The 27,855-nt window shown below is 40.2% G+C and overlaps 1 protein-coding gene across 1 annotated transcript in view; it reads right to left on the reverse strand.

The window, feature by feature from the left end:
* camkmt (calmodulin-lysine N-methyltransferase) overlaps positions 1–27,855 on the reverse strand; it is a 161,061-nt gene that overhangs the window by 29,968 nt on the left and 103,238 nt on the right. The window contains exons 4-7 of the mRNA XM_033980260.2: positions 23,100–23,160; positions 21,918–21,969; positions 12,775–12,838; positions 4,551–4,617 (exon numbers count right to left, since the gene is read on the reverse strand). Of these exons, the coding sequence (XP_033836151.1) occupies positions 4,551–4,617; positions 12,775–12,838; positions 21,918–21,969; positions 23,100–23,160 (244 nt within the window). The remainder of the gene's footprint in view (positions 1–4,550; positions 4,618–12,774; positions 12,839–21,917; positions 21,970–23,099; positions 23,161–27,855) is intronic.

A 27,855-nucleotide genomic window follows, 5' to 3' on the forward strand; every position in this document is an offset into this window, starting at 1 on the left:
CAGACCTGGAGTTCCACCTTGTGATGTCATAAAGTGGTAGTTTTACAGTTAAAGGTCCTAAATAGACTCTGATGCAGCTTTAATCCATGTTCTAATGCAAAAACAGACCTGGAGTTGTGTTTTGTTTCATTCACACATGTTTGAGTCACACTTTATTATTATTCTGTCTATTTTCCGAACCTCAAAATGCTCCGTTCCACCTCGTGATGTCATCAGGTGGTAGATTAACAGCTTCTTTTACATTTTAGCGCGGTAGAAATTGGCAATTCCAGAAGCGGAAATGATCCAAATGATTCTAGAAATGAAGGTGTGTGGAGTTTAAAAACACGGCGGAGCACTTCCTGTATCGCCACACGATGACATCACAAGGTGGAACGGAGCGTTTTCTGTCTGAGAGGAGAACTAGAAGCTTAAATGTGCAGCGTTTGTGTGTTAAACGTGTGAGAATGAAACAAAACAAATGAAACAGAAAACAGCGTAAAATGCCAAAGAAATAGTTGAAGTGATCTGGATTCTGTAGATAAATAAACTCAGACTTCAGGTTCTGATTTAAACCTTTCGACTCTTTCGCTCCTTCGTTTCATAACAGAGTGATGAGTTTAAACCGTCACTGTTCAGTCTGTGGAAAAGTAGAACAACACTGTGTAAATGTGATTATTAGATGTGTTTTTATGGGACGACGACGATGAACTGACTCGATTTCTCACTTGTTTGTTGAACTTTGATACAGGGACTTTTAATACAAGATCTAATGATTGTGTGAGTGTAAAAACTGAACAATAAAGAGGAGGAGAGAGGGAGGAGGAGGAACGAAAGAGGAGAGGAGGAAAGAAGGAGAAGAGAACAGATGGAGAAGAACTTTTAACACAAGATCTAATGATTGTATAAGTATAAAAACTGAACAATAGAGAGGAGGAGAGGAGTGAGAAGAGGAGGAGAGAGGGAGGGAGGAGGAGACAGAGAGAGGAGAGGAGAAAGAGGAGAGGAGTAAAGAGGGGGGAAGAGGGGGAAAAGAACTTTTAATACAAGAACTCATGTTTGTATAAGTCTAAAAACTGAACAACAGAGAAGAGGAGAAAGGGAGGAGAGGAGGAGAGAGGGAGTAGGAGAGAGAAAGAGGAGAGGATGAGAGACGGGGAAGAGAAGAGGTAGAGAAGAACTTTTAATACAAGATCTAATGACTGTGTAAGTCTAAAGACTGAACAATAGAGGAGAGGAAAGAGGGAGAGGAGTGAGAAAGAGTTGGAGAGAAGGAGGAGCAAGAGAAGGAGACAGAGAAGAGAAGCAGAGAGAAAGAGGAGAGGAGGAGAGACGGAGGAGGAGAGGAAAACAGGCAAAGAGGGCAGAGAAGAGGTGGAGAAGAACTTTTAATACAAGATCCTAAAAAACGGAACTTTAGAGATGAGAAGAGAGGGAGGAGAGGAGGAGAGGAGGAGAAAAAGAGGAGAGAGGGAGGAGAAGAGGAGAAGAGAAAAAGAGGAGAGAGAGAAGAGAAGAGGTGGAGAAGAACTTTTAACACAAGATCTCATGATGGTCTATGGCTAAAAACTGAACTTTAGAGAGGGAGGAGAGAATCTTAATACAAGATCTCAAGATCGTACGAGTTTAAGGACTGAAAAATAAAGAGGAGAGAGAGAGAAAGAAGAGAGGGAGATAGAAAAAGAGGAGGACAGAGAAAGAAAACTGCAGAGCCACTTTAATAATGTGGAGATAAACATTTATAATCCACCTGCTCCTGTTTTAATGTTTTTATGTTTGTTTTTAATCGACCTGGGAAGTTACACTGTTTCCTCGTTTATCTTTATTTTTTTACATTATTCTCTCTGTTTTTGTCTGTAAAACCCCTCACCACACACTTTATACACTTTTCTCACACAGGCGTTAACATTTTCTCACATTTCTCTCTCGTTTAAACTCTCTCAAAGTTCAAACCTTCGTCTTTGTCGGTGCAGAACGTTTCGTCGACATTGTGGGTTTTGTCGGGGAGAAAACAAATCGCAAACGTACAGCACTTCAGAGTCACACCGCGATCCAACATTTACGTAAATTTGGACAACGCACGCTCAAAATTGCACCAAAAAAATCCACGAAACAGCGAGGTGAACGGCGATACAGCGAAGGACGACTGTATTTGTTTATATTGTCGTGTATTTTACAGAGTTTTCTCGGTGTAGAAATAAAAAGACATGAAATAAACGAAAAATATGACACAAAACCGCTCAGTTTGGATCAGCGTTTTTGAAGAGACTTTTAAAACGTCCAGATTTAAACGCTCTACAAACCTTCGCGCGGCTTGACGTAACATTTTTAGCTCGGGCGCGGACGATATCTCCGTTTCGTTCTCGTTCTTTAAGTAAATAATTATAGAAAAAAAGGAAAAAAGACGAGTGAAAACGTGTCTCTAAAGTGGCGCATGAAGCTCAGGGACCCCCGCTGTTCTTCTGCCTGGGTGGAGAACGGGACGAAAAAGGAGACGCGTCGAGTCCGGCGAGGTTCTGACATGACACTTGACATTTATCCCACGCGCGCAGGCTCAACCACCTCTCCGGCAGACCTCCCTCTCCCCGAGCCCACCTGCGCTTCCCCCTCTTAGCGCCTTTTTTACCCCCTTCATCTCTTCCTTCCACATCATTTTCTCTTCTTAGGCCGACTGAGGGATTATTAATTAGACATTATTAACACTCAGTAAACAAAACATTAGGCTCGGGCGAGAAACACAATCTCGGATCGCAGCGGGAGCCCGGCGCCCCCCTCCCTCGCCCCCTCCCCTTCCCCGCGCCTCTCGTCCAATCACGTCGTGGCCTTCGCCCTCTCTCTCTCGCCCGGCGCACATGACAGCGGGCATAATCTGAAAAGAAAACAATCAAAGTAATGTAGCCTAATTATACGTTTACTTTTTCACTTCATCTTCGCCCTCGTGTAAATATGAGCAGGAGAACGAGGGAGGAAGAGGAGGAGGAGGAGGAGGAGAGAGAGAGAGAGTGGACTAAACAAACGACATTTCGGGTCGTTTTTTTGTTGCGGGTAAAGATAAGTTTCCACATGACGACGCCGTGTCAAAAGGAGCGAGCGGCGGCGGCGTGGAGTTTGGGTGTTCGTGACGGAAGACGACGAACGACTCGGTTTCAAGCAAAAAAAACGGAAGAAATATGACTCGACTCGTCCTGGTTTAAGTTCGTTTTGCCGCTTAAAACGTTTTTCGATTTTCTTTGTCTAAAATTTGAACTTTGAGCGTGAAATATCCAGAGATTTCAGTCGTAAAACGTAACGGTAAAAGTCGTAAACTGGACTTAAGTGGAACGTTTTAGGTGTCTGAAAATGTACTTTTTACTTTTACTTGAGTACATCTGAGAGCAGTATTTGTACTTTCTACTACACTGCGATTCTGAACAGGACGGAAAAGCGAAAGTATTTTTTATTATTGTCTGAGAGGAAAAGTCTGAGGGTTTATTTTCAACACGCGAAACAAAAATATACAAATAAAAACAGATAAACCGATTGATTCAGTTGTTTCTGTTGAACAAAATAAAATAAAACACACACATTTGAAGCTTCTTAAGACTCAAAATCTACGTGAAATACTTTTTATTTTTTACTTTTTACTCTTTCAAAGCTCCTATATCACACAAAACTGACTCTTGTAGCTTTAAGTCGTGTTCTAATGTCGTTCCCTCCTCAAAAACAGACCTGGAGTTGTGTTTTGTTTCATTTATTATTCGTCTGTTACGTCTCCAAACCTCAAAAATGCGACGTTCCACCTTGTGATGTCATCAAGTGGAAGTTTTCATCTTTTTACCTTTAGTTCTTTAGTAAATGGGGAATTAGTTCATCTCATGATTAAAATGAAATAAGTGTTTTTGGATTTATCAGGATTTTATTTTATTTATTTATTTGTTTAAGAAAAAAAATAGTTCTTCATTTTGTTACTTAAGTAAAAGTACAAATACAGGGGTAAAAGATTACTCGAGTAAAAGTAAAAGTATCACATGAAAAACATCGACTTAAGTAAAAGTATTTATGTTTTCTGTTTAATGTACTTAAAGAGTAAACAGTAAAAGTATTTTGCAGAGATTTTTTGAACTATTAAAGCGTCAAATGTAGTGATTTTGATAAAGAATTTAGCTCATTTTAATGATTCAGTCCATCTGTTTCAATCCGTTCCACCTTGTGATGTCATCAAGTGGTAGTTCCTTTTACTTTTAGTTCAGTAGAAGATTGACAACTCCAGAAGCTGAAATGATCCAAATGTTTCTAGAAATGAAGGTGTGTGGAGTTTAAAAACACAGTGGAGCACTTCCTGTATCACCACACGATGACATCACAAGGTGGAACAGAGTGTTTTCAGTTTGAGAGAAGAACTCGGAGTAAATCTGCAGGTGTTTGTGCGTTAAACATGTGAGAATGAAACAAAAAAACACAAGTCCAGATCTGTTTGTGATGAGTAAATGAAGTACCTTTTTAAGCAGGTACTTTAATACTTTTACTTAAGTAGATTTTTTTTAGACAGAGGTCAAAGTTCAGGTGTCGTCTGTGGAGGAGGACGCTCTCACCTGGCAGACACGCGGGTCGAGCTGAAGACTCCGCCCTGACGGTTTCTCTCCACCAGCTCACGCACGTCTGAAACACGTCGTCAAGGAAACGAAACAAGTACAAACTGACACTTTAAACACTGAAGAGGAAAGTGAGAGAAGAAAGAGAGAAAAACAAAGGAATAAAAAGTCCAGGATGGAAATGATCTTTGCAAAACACGCGACATCCTGCAGTTTTTGGACACAGAACGGAGCGGATTTGTTTCTTTATTAAGTCGTTTTAGATGAATATTGTGATTTTAAAATGTGTAAATTATACGTCTGATTTAAAAACAAAGATAAACAGATTTAGGAAACACACACGGGATTTAAAGATGTAAAATGTCAGCGGGGAATGTGACGTTAAGACCAAGAAGAAGAAAAAGTCTGGGCCCTGGGAACGACTCATTTAGAGGAGCAGATGAGGGGCAGACAAGGGGCAGATGAAGAGCAGAGGAAGGGGGCAGACGAGGTGTAGAGGAGGTGCAGACGAGGGGAAGACGAGGAGCAGAGGAGGAGCAGATGAGGGGCAGACGAAGAGTAAATGAGGGGCAGATGAAGAGCAGACGAAGAGCAGATGAAGGGGTCAGACAAGGAGTAGAGGAGGTGCAGACGAGGGGAAGACGAGGAGCAGAGGAGGAGCAGACGAGGGGCAGACAAAGCGCAGACGGAGTGCAGACGTGGAGCAAATGAGGGGCAGATGAAGAGCAGAAGAAGAGCAGATGAAGGGGGCAGACGAGGAGTAGAGGAGGGGCAGACGAGGAGCAGACGAGGGGCAGACGAGGGGCAGACGAGGGGAAGACAAGGAGCAGACGGGGAGCATATGAGGAACAGATGAGGGGCAGGTGAGGAGCAGAAGATCACACAAGCAGCCATGATGGATCAATGAGGCTTTTAACCAGCACAAAGTTAAACCAATCACACACACACGTACACACCCCGACACACACACCCCTACACACACACACACACACACACACACCGACACACACACACACACAAAGCCGGCCCGATTGATGTCAACGTGTCTATTAATACACTGGCTTGTGGAGTCGCAAAGCAATTCAATTAGGATTTTCTTGTCTTTAAAGCCGCCAAAGAGCTGCAGACAAATCCAATCGACAAGAACGGAGATGGACAGAAGAGGAGGAGGAGAAGAAGAGAAGAGGAGGAGAGGAGGAGAAAAGCGGAGGAGGAGGAGAGGAGGAGCGAGGGCCGAGGAAGGATGAGCCGATAAACGTGGGAGATGCTGATTCAAAGCTCTGCAGAACAAAAAACAAAACAAACAAAAACACACACACACGAACGACGAGGGCGATGAAATTAGGTGGCGTTTTCGGAGCCCGTGACTCGTGACTCGCGGCGGCGGGACACCTGGGCTTCGCCGTATTAAGAACGACAGGGCGAAGAGCACAGCAGCTTACGCTAATCTCATCTCGAGCAGCCCACTGGGGGAGAGGTCAGACGAGCGCACGTAAACAGACACAGGTGGACGGGGCGGCGGCGGGGAACGTTCGGACATCACGGGAACATTAGAACGCCGCGGTAACGACGTGGAGCGGGGGCCCGTGACGTCCGTCGATCGCGCTCAAGTCCGAGGTCAAGGAGCGTTTTTTCCTGGAGCTCGCGTCTGTGTAAACATCCTCGACTTCGAAAACTTTTAGAACAGGAAGAAAAGCGGAAAGTGTAATTGCCGTTCACTGTAAAATACTTCAAATAGTCCTGTGTTTTTTTATTATTATTTAGTTTCGTTCAGTATTTTAAGAGTTTTAACTTGAAAATTTAAACGTTGTATGGATAATTATTTGAAGGATGCGGAACTCAGGGTCAAACTTTTGTTAAATAAGGAACTATCTCCTCATCGGGCTGATTGTACTCGTGTTCAGGAGGTTTATAAAAGCAAATATTTCATTGACGTCAGCGTTTTCCAGCGGTGGAAGTAAAAGTACTGTATTGTAAAAGTACTGAGCTCTTGTAGCTTTAAGTCAAGTTCTAATCCAGTTTCCTCCTCAAAAAACAGACCCGGAGCTGTGTTTTTGTTTCATTCACGCACGTTTTTAAACTCTTTATTATTAGTCTGTTACTTCTACAAACCTCAAAATGCTCCGTTCCACCTCGTGATGTCATCAAGTGGTGGAAGTTTTTTAATTAACAGCTCCTTTTACCTTTAGTTCAGCAGTAGATCGGCAATTCCAGAAGCTGAAATGATCCGAACGATTCTAGAAATGAAGGTGTGTGGAGTTTAAAAACACAGCGGAGCACTTCCTGTATCGCCACATGATGACATCACAAGGTGGAACGGAGCGTTTTCAGCGTAAATCTGCAGGTTTGTGTGTTAAACGTGTGAATGAAACAAAACACAACTCCAGGTCTGAAGAGGAAACAGCGTTAGAGATCAGAAAATAATGTAAAACGGGCTCTTTAAGTACATTTTACAGTGTGTACTTTTTACTTTTACTTGGGTACATTTGAGAGCAGTATCTGTACTTTTTACTCCACTACGTTTTTGAACAGGACTGAAAAGTAAAAGTACTTTTCATATAACTTTTTGAGGGGTTATTTTTACCACGTTCGACTGAAGTTTTCGAGTTCGAGCTTCGACTTCGAGCAAAACGAAAATAAAAACACAAAATTTATAAGAAAAATTAAGAAGTATTGAAACTGTGACCAAAATACTTTAAAAACACTATCAAAATCTGAGTAAAATACTTTTACTTTTTACTCTTAAAGTGCATTTTTAAACAGGTAGAAGTAGATTTTTTCATGTGATACTTTTACTTGAATAACTTTTCATCTCTATATCTGTACTTTTACTTCTGTATGTGTACTTTTACTTGAGTAACTTTTAACCTCTGTATCTGTACTTTTACTTGAGTAACTTTTTACCTCTGTATCTGTACTTTTACTTCTGTATGTGTACTTTTACTTGAGTAACTTTTAACCTCTGTATCTGTACTTTTACTTGAGTAACTTTTTACTTTTGTATCTGTACTTTTAGCTCTGTATCTGTACTTTTAATTTTTACCTCTGTATCTGTACTTTTACTTGAGTAACTTTTTACCTCTGTATCTGTACTTTTACTTCTGTATGTGTACTTTTACTTGAGTAACTTTTTACCTCTGTATCTGTACTTTTACTTGAGTAACTTTTTACCTCTGTATCTGTACTTTTACTTGAGTAACTTTTTACTTCTGTATCTGTACTTTTACTTTTTACCGCTGTATCTGTACTTTTACTTGAGTAACTTTTACCTCTGTATCTGTACTTTTACTTTTTACTTCTGTATCTGTGCTTATTTTTTTTAAATCTACGAAGGTTTGAACTTTGAGAGAGTTTAAACGAGAGAGAAATGTGAGAAAATGTTAACGCCTGTGTGAGAAAAGTGTATAAAGTGTGTGGTGAGGGGTTTTACAGACAAAAACAGAGAGAATAATGTAAAAAATAAAGCTGATACTTCTCCTTTTGCCGATTACAGGTTATTTTTAGAACGTGACCCCCGCGATAAACGAGGGACTGTATTTATGTTTTGATTTGTTGTATTGTGATTTTAACGTCTTTCTTATTCGATAAAACACTTTGAATTACCTTGTGCACAAATTAAACTGTAGAAATAAACGTGCTTTACCTTTCCTTAGCAACGCTGTCAATCAAACCTGTTGCTAACGCTACCAGGAGTGACCTCAGGGAAAGAAGGACCTGATTCGTCTGTTTTTAACGTTCATATCTTGATTTACAGACAAAATAGTGAAATAAAAACCACCAGGATCATGTAGAGGGTTAATACGAACATTTAAGACCAAAATGACGAGTCTGACAGCAGCAGAGACAGAGAGAGGAGACAGTTTAAAAATAAATAAATAAATAAACTCTAAATAAAAAATTAATTAATAAAAAAATATATATAAATAAATAAAAAATAAAAAAAAACTCAAAATAACTTAAAAAAAAGAAATAAACAAAAAAAACTTCAAAACAACAAAAATATGTCTAATAAAAATACCAAAAAGCCCTCAAAATAACTATAAAAAACTCAAAATAAATTTAAAAAAAAGCTAATAAAAATAACAAACAAAAAAAATAAAATAAAAATGTCAAAATAGCAAAAAAAAAGTCAATAACAAAATAAAACACAAAATAAAACAAATAACAAAATAAAAAAAATAAAATAAAAATGTCATAATAGCAACAAAAAAAAGTCAATAACAAAATAAACTCTAAATACCTAAAAAAAAATTTACCCCAGGATCACGTAGAGCGGGTTAATCCGAACATTTAAGACCAAAACGACGAGTCTGACAGCAGCAGGTACAGAGAGACGGGACAGTTTTGTAATTTAAAGTGAATTAAAGCCAGAACGCGGCGGCTAGCGGGTTAGCTACGTCCATTTACCTCCAGTCTATGGTGTGAACTGATGTTTTCCCGTGACGTCCGCACACGCCGGGGCCATTCTCTCCACTATTTCACGTACAATTCTCTGCGTCTCGTCGTGTGAAACAAAGCCACCAGTCAACAGCGCATTGTCCGCGGGGCCCGAGCGCGCGCGGGAGACTCTCGGGCCCCGGAGAGTCATTGTTCGAGGTTATTGTGATTGGTAAAACGGCACTGTAAACAGCTATGGGAGCGATAATGCGCGCGGAGCTAAACGTGGAAGTGTTGTATCAGTCGGTAGAAAGAAATGCGTATTTATATTTCCGGCTTTTGTGGGTAAACTGTCGACTTGGAACCTGCTTTTTTTTTTTTTTTTCAGCTGCTGGAGCGGCTCAGGGACGACAGAGAGGGGTTGGCCGTGATGGGAAGCCAGGAAAAAAAAACGATACGAGTGAAGAATAGCACGTTTTAAGCTGACAAACGTGAGTTGATCAATACACCACTCCAACTACAAAAATCTCACCTCCAGATCGCTCCTAAAAACTTAATTACAGGCCTGAGACTAAACCACTTGCTCCCGAAAACATCTTAAACAACGAAACGCGATTGTTCCCAGCTTCCAAAACACTCATCATGTTTTAACCCTGGATGAAGTCTCCAGCTAAATCTGACAGCACCGCAATTACTGTGCTCTTAACATGGCATTGTGGGTCCCACACTGGCACACACGGGCTCACAAGTGCTGCATATTTGTGACGGCTGTGGCACCATCTGCTGCATTTTACCCAAATATAAAAGAGGGTTGAAGAAGGCAATCTGAGGTTTTCAGGGCTGGAGAGTCGTCAAGGTTTGGGTTTTTATTGAATACTTGTATATGTCGAAAAGTTAAACAGGAAAACAAACAAACTTTCACTTGGAATAATAATGACGTGCGCTTCCAAAACAGGATTAAACGCTAAACGGACACATTTACGCGGAGTTTTTCTATGTTTCAAGGCACTTAAAGAGATTCACAGGGGAAGTGTCTTGCTCAAGGGCGGAACAGCAGTGTTTATCGGTGGGAGGTGGGAGCTGGAATCACACCGTCGACCTGTGGGTCAGTGGATCTGCTAGTGACCGCTCTTTTTTGTGTAGAGATCGAGATTCAAACCGCCAACCTGCAGCTCAGAGGATGAACGCTCTACCGACTGAGCCACTGTCGCAACATGACAGGCGATGCTAAAGATTTATCACGCGACTTTAACGTTTATTATGTAACTTTAACCGTTTATCATGCGACTTTAACCGTTTATTATGTGATTTTAACCGTTTATTGTGCGACTTTAACCGTTTATCGTGCGACTTTAACCGTTTATTGTGCGACTTTAACAGTTTATTGTGCGACTTTAACCGTTTATCGTGCGACTTTAACCGTTTATCGTGCGACTTTAACCGTTTATCGTGCGACTTTAACCGTTTATCGTGCGACTTTAACCGTTTATCGTGCGACTTTAACCGTTTATCGTGCGACTTTAACCGTTTATCGTGCGACTTTAACCGTTTATCGTGCGACTTAAACCGTTTATTATGTGATTTTAACCATTTATTGTGCGACTTAAACCGTTTATTATGTGATTTTAACCATTTATCGTGCGACTTTAACCGTTTATCGTGCGACTTTAACCGTTTATCGTGCGACTTTAACCGTTTATTATGTGATTTTAACCATTTATTATGCGACTTAAACCGTTTATCGTGCGACTTTAACAGTTTCTCGTGCGACTTTAACCGTTTATTATGTGATTTTAACCATTTATCGTGCGACTTTAACCGTTTATCGTGCGACTTTAACCGTTTATCGTGCGACTTTAACCGTTTATCGTGCGACTTTAACCGTTGATCGTGCGACTTTAACCGTTTATCGTGCGACTTTAACCGTTTATCGTGCGACTTTAACCGTTTATCGTGCGACTTTAACCGTTTATCGTGCGACTTTAACCGTTTATCATGCGACTTAAACCGTTTATTATGTGATTTTAACCATTTATTGTGCGACTTAAACCGTTTATTATGTGATTTTAACCATTTATCGTGCGACTTTAACCGTTTATTATGTGATTTTAACCATTTATTATGCGACTTAAACCGTTTATCGTGCGACTTTAACAGTTTCTCGTGCGACTTTAACCGTTTATTATGTGATTTTAACCATTTATTGTGCGACTTTAACCGTTTATCGTGCGACTTTAACCGTTTATCGTGCGACTTTAACCGTTTATTATGTGATTTTAACCATTTATTATGCGACTTAAACCGTTTATCGTGCGACTTTAACAGTTTCTCGTGCGACTTTAACCGTTTATTATGTGATTTTAACCATTTATCGTGTGACTTTAACCGTTTATCGTGTGACTTTAACCGTTTCTCATGCAACTTTAACCGTTTCTCATGCAACTTTAACCGTTTCTCGTGCGACTTTAACCGTTTATCGTGCGACTTTATCCATTTATTGTGTGACATTAATCATTATAACAGAAAGTCAACATCAAAAAGTGGGAAAAGTTCTACTGGGTTTTTCTCTTGAACGATGCGTTGCCGTGGCAGCCATTTTAACATGATAATGTTTTCTATCGTACGTTACACGGCGCCATTTTCCCCGCACTTTTTCTGTTTTCTATTGTGCGTTTAGTGAAATATGTTGATTCTAACTTTAATTTGTAATAGTATAAATGTTCATAAACACGACCAGTAAAAAGTTTGTTTGTTTTTTTTGTTTTTTTTACAAATTTCTACAGTTTATAATATTTGATAATTCCATACATCTTACTTCATATATTTGATGTATTCTGTGTGTATATAAAAGGTAGAAATTAGTAAAAATAAAGAAAAAAAACTTATATTTAAACAAAACCAGTCAAATGTTTGGACTTTTCTTGTTCTTGTTGTTGTTTTTCTTTATTTTTTACTACTTTCTACAGATAAAAAGTGAAATAAATCTAACAAAATATTTTTCGACAAAGCAAAGAGTCGATACGTTGAGGATTTGAATATTATTTATTTATTTTATTATCTTTTTTTTTTATAAGTGATTTAATTTTTGTCTTTACTACATAATTCCACAAATCTTACTTCATATATCTGATGTTCTCTGTGTGTATTTAAAATGTAGAAAGTAGTAAAAACAAAGAAAAAAACCTGAATGAGGGGTGTATTTAAACTTCTGCCTGACCGCGCTTTTAGAATAACTTTTTTTTTAAAATTCTATATATTAAATGTAGTAAAAAAGCTCATTCCGCTGCAGTTTAGACCAGATCTGCCACAAAAACACATTCTGAAGTACGATTATAATAAAAATAAACGCTAATATGACCCAAACCATGAAGCAGAAGTACTTTACATGTACACTATGGTAAATATTGTAGCGCTGTAAAAAAACAACAAGAAAAAACAGCAGAACTCAACACTTCACTCTTTAGTTTATGTCATTTTAGTTTGTGAATCAACTGGACAAAAAGTTTTAAAGTGAAGGACGTTTGGCTGCTCGTCCGATCCGCTTCTTCGCTTTTGGTCAGATCACTCCTGGACGCTGTTTTTTATCTGTATAATTATAATTTAAGTTGATAATTCAAACTTTTACAGCTCAAATCTGATCAAACTGCAGGAAAAAAACCCAAAAATGTCTCAGTCCTACGAAGAAAAAGTCCCAACCTCCAAAAACGATCGCTCCATTTACAAATCGATATCATTTCTGCGACTTTTTGTCTCCAACATGAACATAAAAAACATAAATAAACTTGCATATAAACACATAAAAGCGGCGTTAGCGACCGTCGAAACGCGGCCGTCTCCGAAAGGATACTGCAAATCGACGTCTCGTTCCCATCTGATAGCAGAACTTCCCTCACGTCAGCGGACATGGCGACCTGCGGGGAAAAACACAAGACGGAGAGACAAAGGCGTGAGACAAAAGACGAGCCCAAAGCAAACACCGAAAAAAAAACACCAAAACGCTACTTTAAACGAAGAAAAACCACCACTTCCACACACACACGCGCACGTATCTCCCGCTCTCCGCTCTCTCTTTCCCCTCTCTTTTTCCTCGCCACGCCATTCCGCCTCTATCTCGCCCGCCCCGATTTTTACGTCTGCATTATTTTAATCATTAAATCAAATCAGTCAATACTTTTATCATTGTGGCGAGCGGTGGGGGCTGCTGCTATCTTGCTATCACTCTGTTCCGTAATTGCATTGTGACAGGGGATGATGGTAAGCGTAGAGCCTTTTCATTTGGCGCTGGTATTTATCGGGCTGAGCCATCACTCTGCCGTCCGCCGCCGCCGCTGTCACTCTGCACTCGGCTTCTCCGTGGCCTGCCTGATGCCCTTCATATAACTTTGCGGCAGAGATGGCGAGGGAAAAAAAGGGAGAACGGATAGAAGGCATTGTGTGGGGAGCGCGTGCGAGAGATAAAGATAGACGGAGAGAGGGGTGGGTTTGACTATAACGCGCTCTTTTTCTTCTTCGGCGATGTGTTTTTCATACGGGAGAGTGCGTGTCAGGTTGAGTTAAGTGTGCGGGTTGAGTGACGGCGAGCGTTGGGAGGTGTAAACGGCGCGGCGTGGCTGGGAAATAAAGTTGTACGAGCAGAAGAGTGGAGAGAAAGTAGGTTTTTGGTCAACGGAAAGCGTCCTAAACATGTTTAACGCAGTGATTTAGACGTAAAAAGATGGGGGAAGCTCTAAAAACGGAGGGAGCTGGATCAGATATCAGTTTCCAAACCAATATCCTGGTTAAAATGACGTAATAAGGCCATTTCCTGGTTGTACTCGGAGCCTAGAACGTCTCAAAGTTGTTCTGTCGTTGCTAAGTGACAGCTGCCTCACGCATTTGGATCAGTTTTGTCTTATTCTATTTCATTTTTAAGGAAATAAATGCTGTTTTCAGTCTCCACAGCACAATAGTACATATAAACGGACGTAGCTAACCTGTTAGCCGCCATGTTCAAACTAGCAAGCGGTCACGCTGTCAGACCCGTCGTTTTGGTCTTAAATGTTCGTATTAACCCGCTCCACGTGATCCTAGGGTTAATTTTTTTGAGGTATTTAGAGTTTATTTTGTTATTGACTTTTTTTTTTTTTTTTTTTTTTTGCTATTTTGACGTTTTAATTTAATTTAATTTAATTTAATTTTTTTTTTGTTATTTTTATTAGCTTTTTTAAATTTATTTTGAGTTTTTTTATAGTTATTTTGAGGGCTTTTTGTTATTTTTATTAGATATATTTTTGTTGTTTTGAGGTTTTTTGTTTATTTCTTTTTTTTAAGTTATTTAGATTTTTTTTAATTATTATTATTTTGAGTTTTATTTATTTATTTATTTTTATTATTATTATTTTTTTATCTGTCCTCTCTCTGTACCTGCTGCTGTCAGACTCGTCATTTTGGTCTTAAATGTTCGTATTAACCCAGTTTACATGATCTACTGATGTTTTTATTTCGCTGTTTTGTTCGTAAATCAAGATATGAACATTAATAACAGACGAATCAGGCGCCTTCTTCCCGCTAGCGTTAGCAACAGGTTTGATTGACAGCGTTGCTAAGCGCCCGCTCCCTGCAAAGCCAGCGGTGCGGGAAGAAAAGGGCGTTACCTTCCACAGCCTCGCACTGGATTGGCTCTTTGGTTGCTATGATACTCTCAGTCAGAATTCCAAATATGAAACACGGCTCCAAATTAGCCGCTATAACCGCTAGCCTCGATTAGCTTTGACTGGAGCTGGACGGTGTGGGTGACGTCGCACTCACTTAGTCCACTTCTTTACACAGTGAACTAGGAAACAACTGAAAAAAAAGAAAAACAGAACTGAAAAAACAAAACTAAACAAAACTATTTTACGGTTTATTTCACTTATGATGTGATCGGCTAAAACGCCATCGGACAGTTCATCAACGAGAGAATTTAGAGTTAAGCTGCTGACAGAAAATCAAAATAACAAAATCAAAACTTCATCACAGAATTTTGGAGCTGATATTTGATTCATCGCAATAAAAAGGTTTGGATTATTTAAACGTCTTATATCACACAAAACTGACTCTTGCAGCTTTAAGTCGTGTTCTAATGTTGTTTCCTCCTCAAAAACAGACCTGGAGTTGTGTTTTGTTTCATTTATTATTCGTCTGTCACGTTTCCAAAGCTCAAAATGCGACGTTCCACCTGGTGATGTCATAAAGTGGTACAGCTCCTTTTACCTTTATTTTTTACCTTTATTAAATGGGTAATTAGTTAATCTCATAATTAAAATAAAATAAATGTTTTTTAATTTATCAGGATTTTTTTAAATTTATTTAAGAAATAAAAAAGTAGTACTGCATTTTGTTACTTAAGTAAAAGTACAAATACAGGGGTAAAAGATTACTCGAGTAAAAGTAAAAGTATCACATGAATAAATCTATTTAAGTAAAAGTATTTATGTTTTCTGTTTAATGTACTTAAAGAGTAAACAGTAAAAGTATTTTCCAGAGATAAAATGTAGTGATTTTGATAAAGAATTTAGCTCATTTTAATGATTCAGTCCATCTGTTTCAATCTGTTCCACCTTGTGATGTCATGAAGTGGTAGTTTTCAAGTTCACGTCAAACTTTTTACCTTTAGTTTAGCAGCGGATTGACAATTCCAGGGTTGAAATGATCCAAATGATTCTAGAAATGAAGGTGTGTGGAGTTTAAAAACACAGTGGAAGAACGGAAAAGGAAAAAATAAATAAAACAGAACAGAGACTGAACCTTTAACTTCATCACTAAACTCATTTTACCTGCTCAATAATAATCATCTGATCATTGTTTTATTTCTGTTTCTTGTTCTTTGCTTTGTATCAGGTTTTATCATTTTCTTGTCTGTTTTTTTTGTCTCCTTTGGATGTTTCTGTCTCTTGTCAAGTCCTGTTATTTTTTGTACTGTGCTATTTTTTTTAAATCAATAAACATTCGAAAAAAAAAAAAAAAAAAAAAAATAAATAAATAAAATAAAAAAATAAATAAATAAATAAATAAAATAAAAATAAATAAATAAGTAAACAAATAAATTAAAATAAAATAAAATAAAATAAAAATAATGTATTTTTTATTTTATTTATTTATTCAGTCATTACATTCAAATCAAACATTATTCACTTGTATAAGGTCGTACTTAAGGGTTTAGGCTGAACTTCCTTATAAAGCCACATCCATTTTAATAATAACGCACAAGAATTCAAGGAAAAGCAGCATCAGTTCTACAACAAATGACTAAATACGTAACAAAAGAAAAACTACAAACCACAGCAGTTCACATGAATCAACCCTGAGTCCTGTAGTTTTAACCTCCTTAGACCTGGTGTCCTCATCTGTGGACAACACATTTTGGGCCACAGTGCAAATTTTAGAAGAACAGCAACAGGAACATGTTCAATTTGGAATATTTCTAACAGTTTAGAATATTTTTTTATTTTTATTTTATTTTATTTATTTATTTATTTTTTTGTATTTTTATTTGTTTTTATTATTTTTATTTCATTATTTTTTTAATGTATTTAATTTTTTTTATTTTTTTTTTTTATTTAAAGGCATATATCTTCCTGCACCTGTCAGCACATATGAGACACATTGTTCCTAGAGGCACAATTGTTTCTCATTTTGTTTTTTTACACAAAATGTAAAAACGTTCAAGCTCTTAATAGTTTTTTGCAAATAAAATAAAGTCCTGCAAGAGCTCGGGTCTCAGGAGGTTAAAAAAAGTCGTGTTTTATACTGTACCTCTTTTTAAATACTTCTATTGTGTAGGAGCTTTTTAATTTATCATCGAGGTTCTTCCACACACTGACCCCTCCAACACAAACACAACAACGTTTTTTTTTATTGGTTCTAGTCTTAACTTTTTTTGAATAAACCTGTTCGTCTGAGATGACACTGACTCTCTCTGTACAACTCCAGGTTTGTCCGTGACGAGGAAACGACATTAAAACAGATCAGAAAACATCACAACACGAGCTCTTTAACGTTTTTGACTTTAATATTTCACTTTTTCCCCACACTAAAGCAGAACAGATGCGTTTATCAGCTCACGACTCTGGCAAAACATCAAAAATCTAAAGGAAGACTTGGAGTTAAAAACGCTCCGGCGATAACGGACGTATAAAGTCTTTACGTGAAACGATGGGGGTTATGGACAGAGCGTCTGGTGTTTGTCCCGGGAGCGTGTGCAGACGGTCACCACTGTCCACAGTCACCGGTCACCGCAGCACATCCACCATCTGGTCAAAAAGAGAAGAGTCCCCCAGGCCGAATCAGGGCGTGCGACCGGAACGAGACGAGGAACCTGCTGCACTGAGCTACTGTGCATCATCAGGAGAACGGACTGGGATGATCTGATGTTTGAGGTTTAGCTCAGAGTTTACACCTTTTTTTGTTCGTGTATCTGTTTACGTGTTGTTGTTTTTAACGTAACTGCGCAGGAAGTGAGCATTGATGTGTTTCAGCTCCGTTAACTCTGGACCTGCTGCTGTCAAACCCGTCATTTTGGTCTTAAATGTTTGTATTAACCAGCTCTACATGATCCTGTTTTTTTTTTTTTTTTTTTTTTTTTTTTTTTTTTATTTAGAGTTTATTTTATTTGTTTGTTTTTGTTATTTTGAATTTTTTTTGTAATTTTCATTTTCTTTTTTTCTTTTTTTTAGTTAAATTGAGTGAATTCATTCATTTTTAAAATTATTTTTGTTATTTTCATTTTCTTTTTTCTTTTTGTTTGGTTAAATTGAGTTAATTCATTAATTTTTTTGTTATTTAGATTTTTTAGAGTTTATTTTATTATGTTTTTGTTATTTTAATTTTCTTTTTTTAGTTAAATTGAGTTTATTTATTCATTTTTTGTTATTTAGATTTTTTTTAGAGTTTATTTTATTATGTTTTTGTTATTTTTTGTTATTTTCATTTTCTTTTTTCTTTTTTTTAGTTAAATTGAGTTTATTTATTCATTTTTTTGTTATTTCGTTGTTGTTTTTTTGTTGTTGTTTGTTTTTTTGGTTATTGTTTGTTTTTGTTTTTTTATTTTGAGTTTGTTTTTCTGTCCTCTCTCTGTCTCTGCTGCTTCAGACTCATTTTGGTCTTAAATGTTCGTATTAACCCTCTACATGATCCTGGGGTTTTTATTTCACTTTTGTGTCTGTAAATCAAGATATGAACATTAATAACAGACAAATCAGGTCCTTCTTTCTCTGAGGTGGTTCCGTTAGCAACAGGTTTGATTGACAGTGTTGCTAAGTGTCCGCTCTCTGCTAAACCAGCGGTGTGAGCGGGAAGGGGCGTGACCTTCAACAGCCTCGCTCTGGATTGGTTCTTTGGTTGCTATGACACTCACAAGCTTCATTTGGAGCTGAACACTGTGAGCGACATCAGACTCAGTGTGCTTCTTTATACAGATAGATGTGAACACTCTAGTTTGGCTCTTGTTTGGCTCTTGTTTTGGCTCTTGTTTTGGCTCTTGTTTTGGCTCTTGTTTTGCTCTTGTTTGGCTCTTGTTTGGCTCTTGTTTTTCCTCTTGTTTGGCTCTTGTTTGGTTCTTGTTTGGCTCTTGTTTGGCTCTTGTTTGGCTCTTGTTTGGTTCTTGTTTGGTTCTTGTTTGGCTCTTGTTTGGCTCTTGTCCGGCTCTTGTCCGGCTCTTGTCCGGCTCTTGTCCGGCTCTTGTCCGGCTCTTGTCCGGCTCTTGTCCGGCTCTTGTCCGGCTCTTGTTTTGGCTCTTGTTTGGTTCTTGTTTGGCTCTTGTTTGGCTCTTGTCTGGCTCTTGTCTGGCTCTTGTTTGGCTCTTGTTTTGGCTCTTGTTTGGTTCTTGTTTGGTTCTTGTTTGGCTCTTGTTTGGCTCATTTGGCTCTTGTTTGGCTCTTGTTTGGCTCTTGTTTTTCCTCTTGTTTGGCTCTTGTTTGGTTCTTGTTTGGCTCTTGTTTGGCTCTTGTTTGGCTCTTGTTTGGTTCTTGTTTGGTTCTTGTTTGGCTCTTGTTTGGCTATTGTCCGGCTCTTGTCCGGCTCTTGTCCGGCTCTTGTCCGGCTCTTGTCCGGCTCTTGTCCGGCTCTTGTCCGGCTCTTGTTTTGGCTCTTGTTTGGTTCTTGTTTGGCTCTTGTTTGGCTCTTGTCTGGCTCTTGTCTGGCTCTTGTTTGGCTCTTGTTTTGGCTCTTGTTCGGCTCTTGTTCGGCTCTTGTTCGGTTCTTGTTTGGCTCTTGTTTGGTTCTTGTTTGGCTCTTGTTTGGTTCTTGTTTGGTTCTTGTTTGGCTCTTGTTTTGGTTCTTGTTTGGCTCTTGTTTGGCTCTTGTTTGGCTCTTGTTCGGTTCTTGTTCGGCTCTTGTTCGGCTCTTGTTTGGCTCTTGTTCGGCTCTTGTTTGGCTCTTGTCTGGCTCTTGTCTGGCTCTTGTTTTGGCTCTTGTTTGACTCTTGTTCGGCTCTTGTTCGGCTCTTGTTCGGCTCTTCTTTGGCTCTTGTTTGGCTCTTGTTCGGCTCTTGTTTGGCTCTTGTTTGGCTCTTGTTTTGGCTCGTGTGATTTTACTTTTGGTGAAATAAACACACTGCCAGTCAAAAGTTTACACACCTTCTCGTTCAATGATTTAGTTTTTTTAAATAATTTTATAAACATACCAAAGATATCAAACACACAAATAAGCTATATGGAATTTTATTTATTTTATTTATACATTTTTTTGTTTACCCTACACTTTCATATATCTTCATATATTTGATTTCTTGCATTCATTCGAAGTTTTTTCTTTATTTTTACTGTTTTCTACATTTGTATATACAAACAGAAGACATCATATATATAAACTAATACATTTTTGTAATAATACATTTTTTAGACATTTTTTTTTCTTATTTAAATACATTTTTCTACAAAGCAGAATTTGAGGATTTAGATGTGTGTGTGTGTGTGTGTGTGTATATGAAAATTATAGTTATTTAATTAGTTTCTTTATGACATAATTCCATACATCTTACGTCATATATCTGTTGTCTTCTGTGTGTTTATAAAATTTAGAATATAGCAAAAATAAAGAAAAAAACTTTTGGACTGATAGTGTAAATTTAAACAACATCATTAATTTAAATAAAAACCCTGATTGAGACGGCGTGTTCAAACTGACGTCACCTTAGGATCTAAAACTCGCTTCTTTTGTGTTCTATAATTCTCTACATTTACACGAGCGTTTTTTGCGGATTACGTCAAACGCGTCAAACGTTAAAACGAGCTTTTCCAGAACAGAAACAGACGAGCCGTGTCAAAGGTGGTGTCGGTGTCGGCGCGAGGTGAAGGAGAGGTGTGGAGGAAGGATTCCATCTGGAGCCAATGTCACAACACGGAGTATCGACTGGCAGGAGATAAACTGGACCATACACACACACACACACACACACACGACTGGACGCTGCTGGATCGATGGGACACTGACGCCTGAGATGTGGAGGGGCCCTTAAGACCCGCGCTAATAAACCCTATAGCTGACAGAGCGCGCTATGTCCAAGTGTAGCTATGTGTACGTGTCATTGTCGCGCACGTCGATGGAGACTTTTAGCTTTTAGCCGCGGAGCTGGAGGACTGAGCTAGCGACGGGGAGGTCCGTGCATTATATATGACTGCGGTTATATGATACGGCTATATATAAAAACAGAGCGGGGATCCGTTTTTTTCACGACAAAACGAGCTGCGCTAGAAGAGAAGCGACGCTAACGACGAAAGACTTGAATACAATGTTAGCGTGAGGGTTTTAAATCAAATCCAAGCTCCAAACGGTTCTGTTTATCTGTGCGTTTGACTCTTTTAAGGTTAATTTTATGATGATTATTTATGTTTTGATTTGTCGCACAGTTGTCCCTCGCTATATCACCTTTTGTGGCCTCGCTGTTTTGCAATTTCACGTTTTTTTTTTTTACATCGTGCATTGTGTCCTGCGTCCTGATTGGCTGTTGGACTGTAGACCATTGTCCATCAGTCTCCTCTGTGCCGTGTCTCAAAAAATTGACATAAACGTTGGATCTCAGTGTGACTCTGAAGTGCTGTACGTTTGCGATTTGTTTTCTCCCCGACAAAACCCACAATGTCGATGAAACGTTCTGCACCGACAAAGACGCCTACGAAGGTTTGAACTTTGAGAGAGTTTAAACGAGAGAGAAATGTGAGAAAATGTTAACGCCTGTGTGAGAAAAGTGTATAAAGTGTGTGGTGAGGGGTTTTACAGACAAAAACAGAGAGAATAATGTAAAAAATAAAGCTGATACTGCACGGATTTCTTTATTGCGGGTTATTTTTAGAACGTGACCCCCCGCGATAAACCAGGGACCACTGCATACGCTAAATCTGCTAAATTAACAGAGCTAATTGTATTTAAAGCCCCACCGTGTAACTCTTAAGCCAAAAATAGACAAAAAATAATGATATTCTTCACTTCAGACGCTTTTACTGCACAAAAACGTAGAGAAAAACACGTGTCTTTACCGTGCGTGGCCTCGCATCTCCACAAACCTGACTGTTACTCGGCCTGTCTCTGTGGAAATGTGGTTCCTTTGGCTTTAATAAAACTTATTTCCATGGAGAATGTTAACGCCTGTGTGAGAAAAGTGTATAAAGTGTGTGGTGATGAGTAGATAGAATAATTGTAAAAAAAATAAAGCTGATACTTCGTGGATTTTACCTATTGCGGGTTATTTTTAGGATGTAAACGAGGGACGACCGTATTGTGATTTTAAAGTCTTTCTTATTCCGTAAAGCTTTGAATTGCTCTGTAAATACAACTATATTTAAAAAGATGTCTGCCTTTTCTGGGGTGCGTGGTTCAGGTTAAATGTGGATTTTGGAGACTTGCAGAGTGAGCGGCCGTTAGCCCGTGGCAGCTCATGTGAATAGGCAGAGATTGTGTGCGCCCACGCCGCCTGTGTATCGATCGGCGGGGGTCAGTTTCATTAGTGCACCACTTGTCCTGTACAAGCTCACTTACCATGAGTCCAGCCAGACAAGTCATGCCTCCTCCCAGCTCGCACACGGCGCCCCTGAGAGAGCAGAAAACACACACCACAGTCAGAGTTACTTTAGCCGGCGTCGGCGCGCGCGAGGCCGGGGCCGCGCGTACACACTCGCACGGGAAACGCAGCGGGCTAACAAATATCAATTCAAACGTCAACCTGAAAGCCGCATACTGAACACGGGGCGGCGCGGGCTCAATCAGCGGGGAACGGGAGCCACACTCCGAGCCGTGCCGCCGCCGTGCTCATTCAGCCCCTCTCTCCATCCTCTTCCTCTTTCATCTCCTCCAGCCCTCCACCGCTCCGCTCCCTGTTTCATCCTGCCCCCTCCACGGCTGACCTTCACTTGGCTGCTCTGATCGATAGCCCTCTCCTCCTCGCCTCCCGCCTCTTGAATGTTAAAACAGCAAATCAAAGGGTGATGTTCCACCTTGAGTGGAAATCAAAGGTGCCTGGGCAGTAGCAGCCTCACGCCGCGGGCCAGGCCTCCGTGTGGCGCCGCGGAGCAGGGAAAGAGCAGCACACGGCAGCACCGGAGGAAGAAGGGCACGCGGCAGAATGAGAGAAGAGGAAGAAGAGCAGCACCAGAGCAGAGGAAGAGCAGAAGAAGAACAGCACCAGAGCAGAGGAAGAGCAGCACCAGAGCAGAGGAAGAACAGAGGAAGAGCAGAGGAAGAGCAGCACCAAAGAAGAGGAAGAACAGAGGAAGAACAGCACCAGAGCAGAGGAAGAACTGCACCAGAGCAGAGGAAGAGCAGAGGAAGAACAGCAACAGAGCAGAAGAAGAGAGGAAGAACAGCAACAGAGCAGAAGAAGAGAGGAAGAACAGCAGCAGAGCAGAGGAAGAACAGCCATGTCTTTTTTTCATGTCTATGCAAATCCATCTGCAGTATTTGTAACTTGAATAAGTAATAAATATAGAAACGGTTAATTAACAAGATTAAAAACTATTTGTATTTATTTGACATTAAATTTAGTGACATTTAGTGACTTTTATCTTACAGGTAGTGACATCTGGCCCTTTGAGAGCGGCCATTTTGTTGATGTGGCCCTTTGTGAAAATGAGTTTTCCCTGATTATTGTATCGTGTTTAGGCTGCTCTTCCACATGAGCTGTGTCAAACACGTTCACGGAGACATTTTAGGGACCGGACTCACTTGAACGAGGCTCGTTTGTGCAGACAGTAGTGAGCCATCACCTCTTCAGACGGCCACACACCTGGAAAAAAGCACAAGGAAAACCGGATTAGACTAAACTTCCATCTCAGACACAAACAGTCAGGAGTCACTCTGTCTACTCCTTTTTTTTTAACTTCTTTCTACATTTTAGATACAAACAGAGACTACTTTGAGGATTTGGACACATTTACATAATTCCATATATGTTACTTCATATATTTGATGTTTTCTGTGTGTATATAAAATGTAAAAAGTACAAATCAAATACATTTCGCTGCGGCGTCTCAGCATCAAACGGCCCCGAAATGAAAAATATCAAGACAATGAGTGTAGCGTAATTGCATTGTGTTGTGCTGCTTTTGCTTTTCTTGTGCGTCTCCTCGTCGCCTGTGATCCAAGGCTTCTTCTCGTCTCTCTGTTCTGTCCATCTGTCTTTCCATCCTAAATCCGAGCGGCGTTCCCTCGGCGGGCGACGGTGTGAGGAGAGAGAGGGAGACAGGGGGTCCGGTGGGTGATAATCACAGCGAGCAGGCCTGGACGCCTTATCACCCACACTCAGCCCCGCTCTTTCTGCTGTGTAAGTAACATACACGAACACGCACACACTCACACGGACACGCACACGAACACGCACACACACTTAGGACCATTTTGTCTCTCCTCCCAGACAAAAACACACAACTTGGCAGTAGAAGAAGTAAACAGTCATTTGAATAAAACTTGGGATTTTTCTGGCTTTGAACAGGGCGAGCTTGGCGGCGCTCGTGTGTGTGTTGTGTGTGTGTTGTGTGTGTGCTGTGTGTGTGTGTGGCTGCGCTAAATGAAATGAAAATATAGAATTGGAGAACGCAGACGAGGAAAAGTGAATGAACAAGGTAAAGAGGGAGGAGGGAGGAAAGGTGGAAGTCGATATAATAAGCAGCTTACAGGCGGGATCTCTTCACCTCACAGGACGCACAACTGCACGTACACAACTATACACACGACACGTACATGCACACAACAAGACAGCTGCACGTACACAACTATACACACGACATGTACATGCACACAACAAGACATCTGCACGTACACAACTATACACACGACACATACACACACATCTGCACGTACACAACTATACACACAACATGTACATGCACACAACAAGACACCTGCACATACACAACTATACACACGACACGTACATGCACATACAAGACATATACACACAACTGCACGTACACAACTATACACACGACACGTACATGCACACAACAAGACATCTGCACGTACACAACTATACACACGACACATACACACACATACAAGACATATACACACAACTGCACGTACACAACTATACACACGACACATACACGCACACAACAAGACATCTGCACGTACACAACTATACACACGACACATACACACACATACAAGACATATACACACAACTGCATGTACACAACTATACACACAAGACATACACACACACACAACAAGACATCTGCACATGTACAACTAAACACACACACAACACATACACACACACATCTGCACGTATACAACTATACACACAACAAGACAACTATACACACACACAACAAGACATCTGCATGCACACATCTTTACACACACAAGACATACACACACATACACATACAACAAGACATCTGCATGCACACATCTATACACACAACAACAAGACATGCACACACACAGATACACACAGATATCTACACACACTGACATCTGCACACAAACAAAAAGACATACACACACAGACACAAGACACACACGCAGACATCAAGGCATCTACACATACACATGGACACACACTCAGACACACACACCCCGACATCTACAAACACACACATCTCCTCACACACACTCACACAGATCTCGACACATACACACATCTTCACACACACACATTGCACACATTTCAACACATACATACATCTCCACACATGCACACAGATCTCGACACACACACTCTACACAGACACACACCCTCCTCTCACACACACACACACACCCCTCTCTCTCTCTCACACACACACACACACACACACACACACACACACTCGGTCACAGGAGATTATCTGGTGCAGCAGATTTAATAACTCTTATTGATAAAATGTCCAAATCTGCGTTTTCCTCATTAGCCACACGGCGGACCCTCGCGCCCAAACACTGACAGATGGTAAATATATATCCAGAGAATTAGTGGAGTGTCAGACGCTTCGACTTCACCACATGACGGTTTATATTTGTCTCCTCGTGCCACTTTAAGAGGACAGCTGTGACGGACGGAAGGTGGACACGACCGGACCTCGAGGGAAGAGTGTCCTTAGGCCTCATTTTACACGACTGTGAGGGCCCGATGGACGACAGGGGACACGGAGACGGAGGAGACGGAGACGGAGACGGAGACAGAGGAGACGGAGACAGAGGAGACGGAGGACATGGAGGTGGAGGACATGGAGGTGGACGACATGGAGGTGGACGACATGGAGGTGGAGGACATGGAGGTGGAGGACATGGCGACAGAGGACAAGGCAAACATGACGTGGATTCAAAATGTCATTGAAGAAAAGCACAAAACTAAATAATAAAAACATGTCAAAAATCAAAAGTGTACGGACAAATCCAGGACTAAACTAGAACTAAACCAGGACTAAACAAGGATGACACCAGGGCTAAACCAAGACTAAACCAGGACTAAATCGGGACTAAACCAGGACTAAAGCAGGACTAAACCAGGACTAAACCAGGACTAAACCAGGACTAATCCAGGGCTAATCCAGGGCTAAACCAGGACTAAACCAGGACTAAATCGGGACTAAACCAGGACTAAACCAGGACTAATCCAGGACTAAACCAGGACTGAACCAGGACTAAACTAGAACTAAACCAGGACTAAAACAGAAAAAGAAAAAGTCACTTCTGTAACTGGACGGTTTACAGTGCTCTTATACAGTATGCTAATAGCCAGTATGCTAATAGCCAGTATGCTAATAGCATGTGTGCTAATAGCATGTGTGCTAATAGCATGTGTGCTAATAGCATGTGTGCTAATAGCATGTGTGCTAATAGCATGTGTGCTAATCGATGTGAGAGCCTGATGCTAAATGTAACTGCGGCACTAGTTCAATAGATGTAGCTAACAAACAGGTGCGTTAGCTTCAGTATCATTAGCGCCTCCTTCAGACAGACATAAGTCAGTGTCCAGCAGAAATCTGACCAGAACTGAAGAAGCTTTAAATGTTTTAAGAAAAGACACAAAACTATATATGAACACAATGATGCTTAATGTGTATTTTTGCAGTATTTTTTCTCTCTATGATCATGAAAAAGTACTACAGGCCTGAAATACTAACCACATAACCTGGACGTATATAAAAAATAAAAATGTAGGAGCCTAAAGCCTTGATTATGAGGATAAAACTTAAAATAAAATCCAAACAAATGCATCTACATAAGTGATTACAAGGAGCTGGATAAAAATGACCCACTTTGTGTGAATCATCGACTCAAAATCATAGAAAAAATATATAAAAATACATGTAAAAAGTTTTTCTACGACTTTAAGGACATATGTTTATTTAGCACTGGACAAAACAGACATAAAGGACATAATTCACTTTTTTACTATCATGTTTTGTATGTTTTGTCATTGTCACAAAAGTAAAAAATAAATATCCAAACAAATAAATAAATCTAACTACTTTTTTAACTTGTTCATTAACTGTTTCTGTATTTATTATTTATTCAAGTTACAAATATTGCACATGTATTTCCATAGATGTAATCTCCTGCGTCTCTCCTGATAAACTGACATTTTAGGACAGTCATACCTTTTAATTTATCTTGTTGTCGACCACATAAAATGGCGTGGGGGGGCCACATTTTGCCCGTGGGCCTTGAGTTTGACACATGTGTTTTACTCCTTCCTTTTTGGAGCATGTTCTTACGTAAAAATACTTGTTCTGGTTCATTGATGTGCCCCTCACTGCGTCACCGTGGGTCTGGAGCAGGAGGAGGAGCAGCAGGGGATGGAGCTGCGACATGAGCCGGCCCACGATCCCCCCGCTCCGCCCCTCGACCTCCGCCCCTCGACCTCCGCCCCTCGACCTCCGCCCAAACCTCGACAGTTTTAATGTAAAAGCGTCGTCCGGCGGCAGATAACGGAGGAGTGTGGGAGTGCGCTCACTAATAAAGAGTGTGAAGCATATGTGCGCGCGCCGTTTAATCCCTGACTCCAAAAGCATTAACAGGTGGAGGTGATGCGGTGGAGGAGGTGGAGGAGGCGCTGGTGTGAGGTCACGCTGCACTGTACCAAATGAAGGGATCAGTGCAGCACAGAGCAGCTTACCCCTCCTCAGAGTAATGAAATTATACCTCACCTTCAATCAGCAGATGAGCGACGTGTGTGTGAGTGTGTGTGTGAGGGTGTGTGAGTGTGTGTGTGAGTGTGTGTGTGAGGGGGTGTGTGTGTAAGTGCGTGTGTAATGTTTTGGTTTTTTTTGTCCAGCTTTTTCTGCGATGGTTAGCGTCTTCCTCGATCTTTTGGGTGCAGAACGTTTCATCGACATTGCAGGTTTTGTTGGGGAGAAACGGCACGTCCCTTAGCCAATCAGGACGCAGAACACAACGGTCTACTGTCCCTTAGCCAATCAGGACGCAGAACACAACGGTCTACAGTCCCTTAGCCAATCAGGACGCGGAACACAACGGTCTACAGTCCCTT

This window comes from Periophthalmus magnuspinnatus, chromosome 15, assembly GCF_009829125.3.
Source record: "Periophthalmus magnuspinnatus isolate fPerMag1 chromosome 15, fPerMag1.2.pri, whole genome shotgun sequence".
Lineage (NCBI taxonomy): Eukaryota > Metazoa > Chordata > Actinopteri > Gobiiformes > Gobiidae > Periophthalmus > Periophthalmus magnuspinnatus.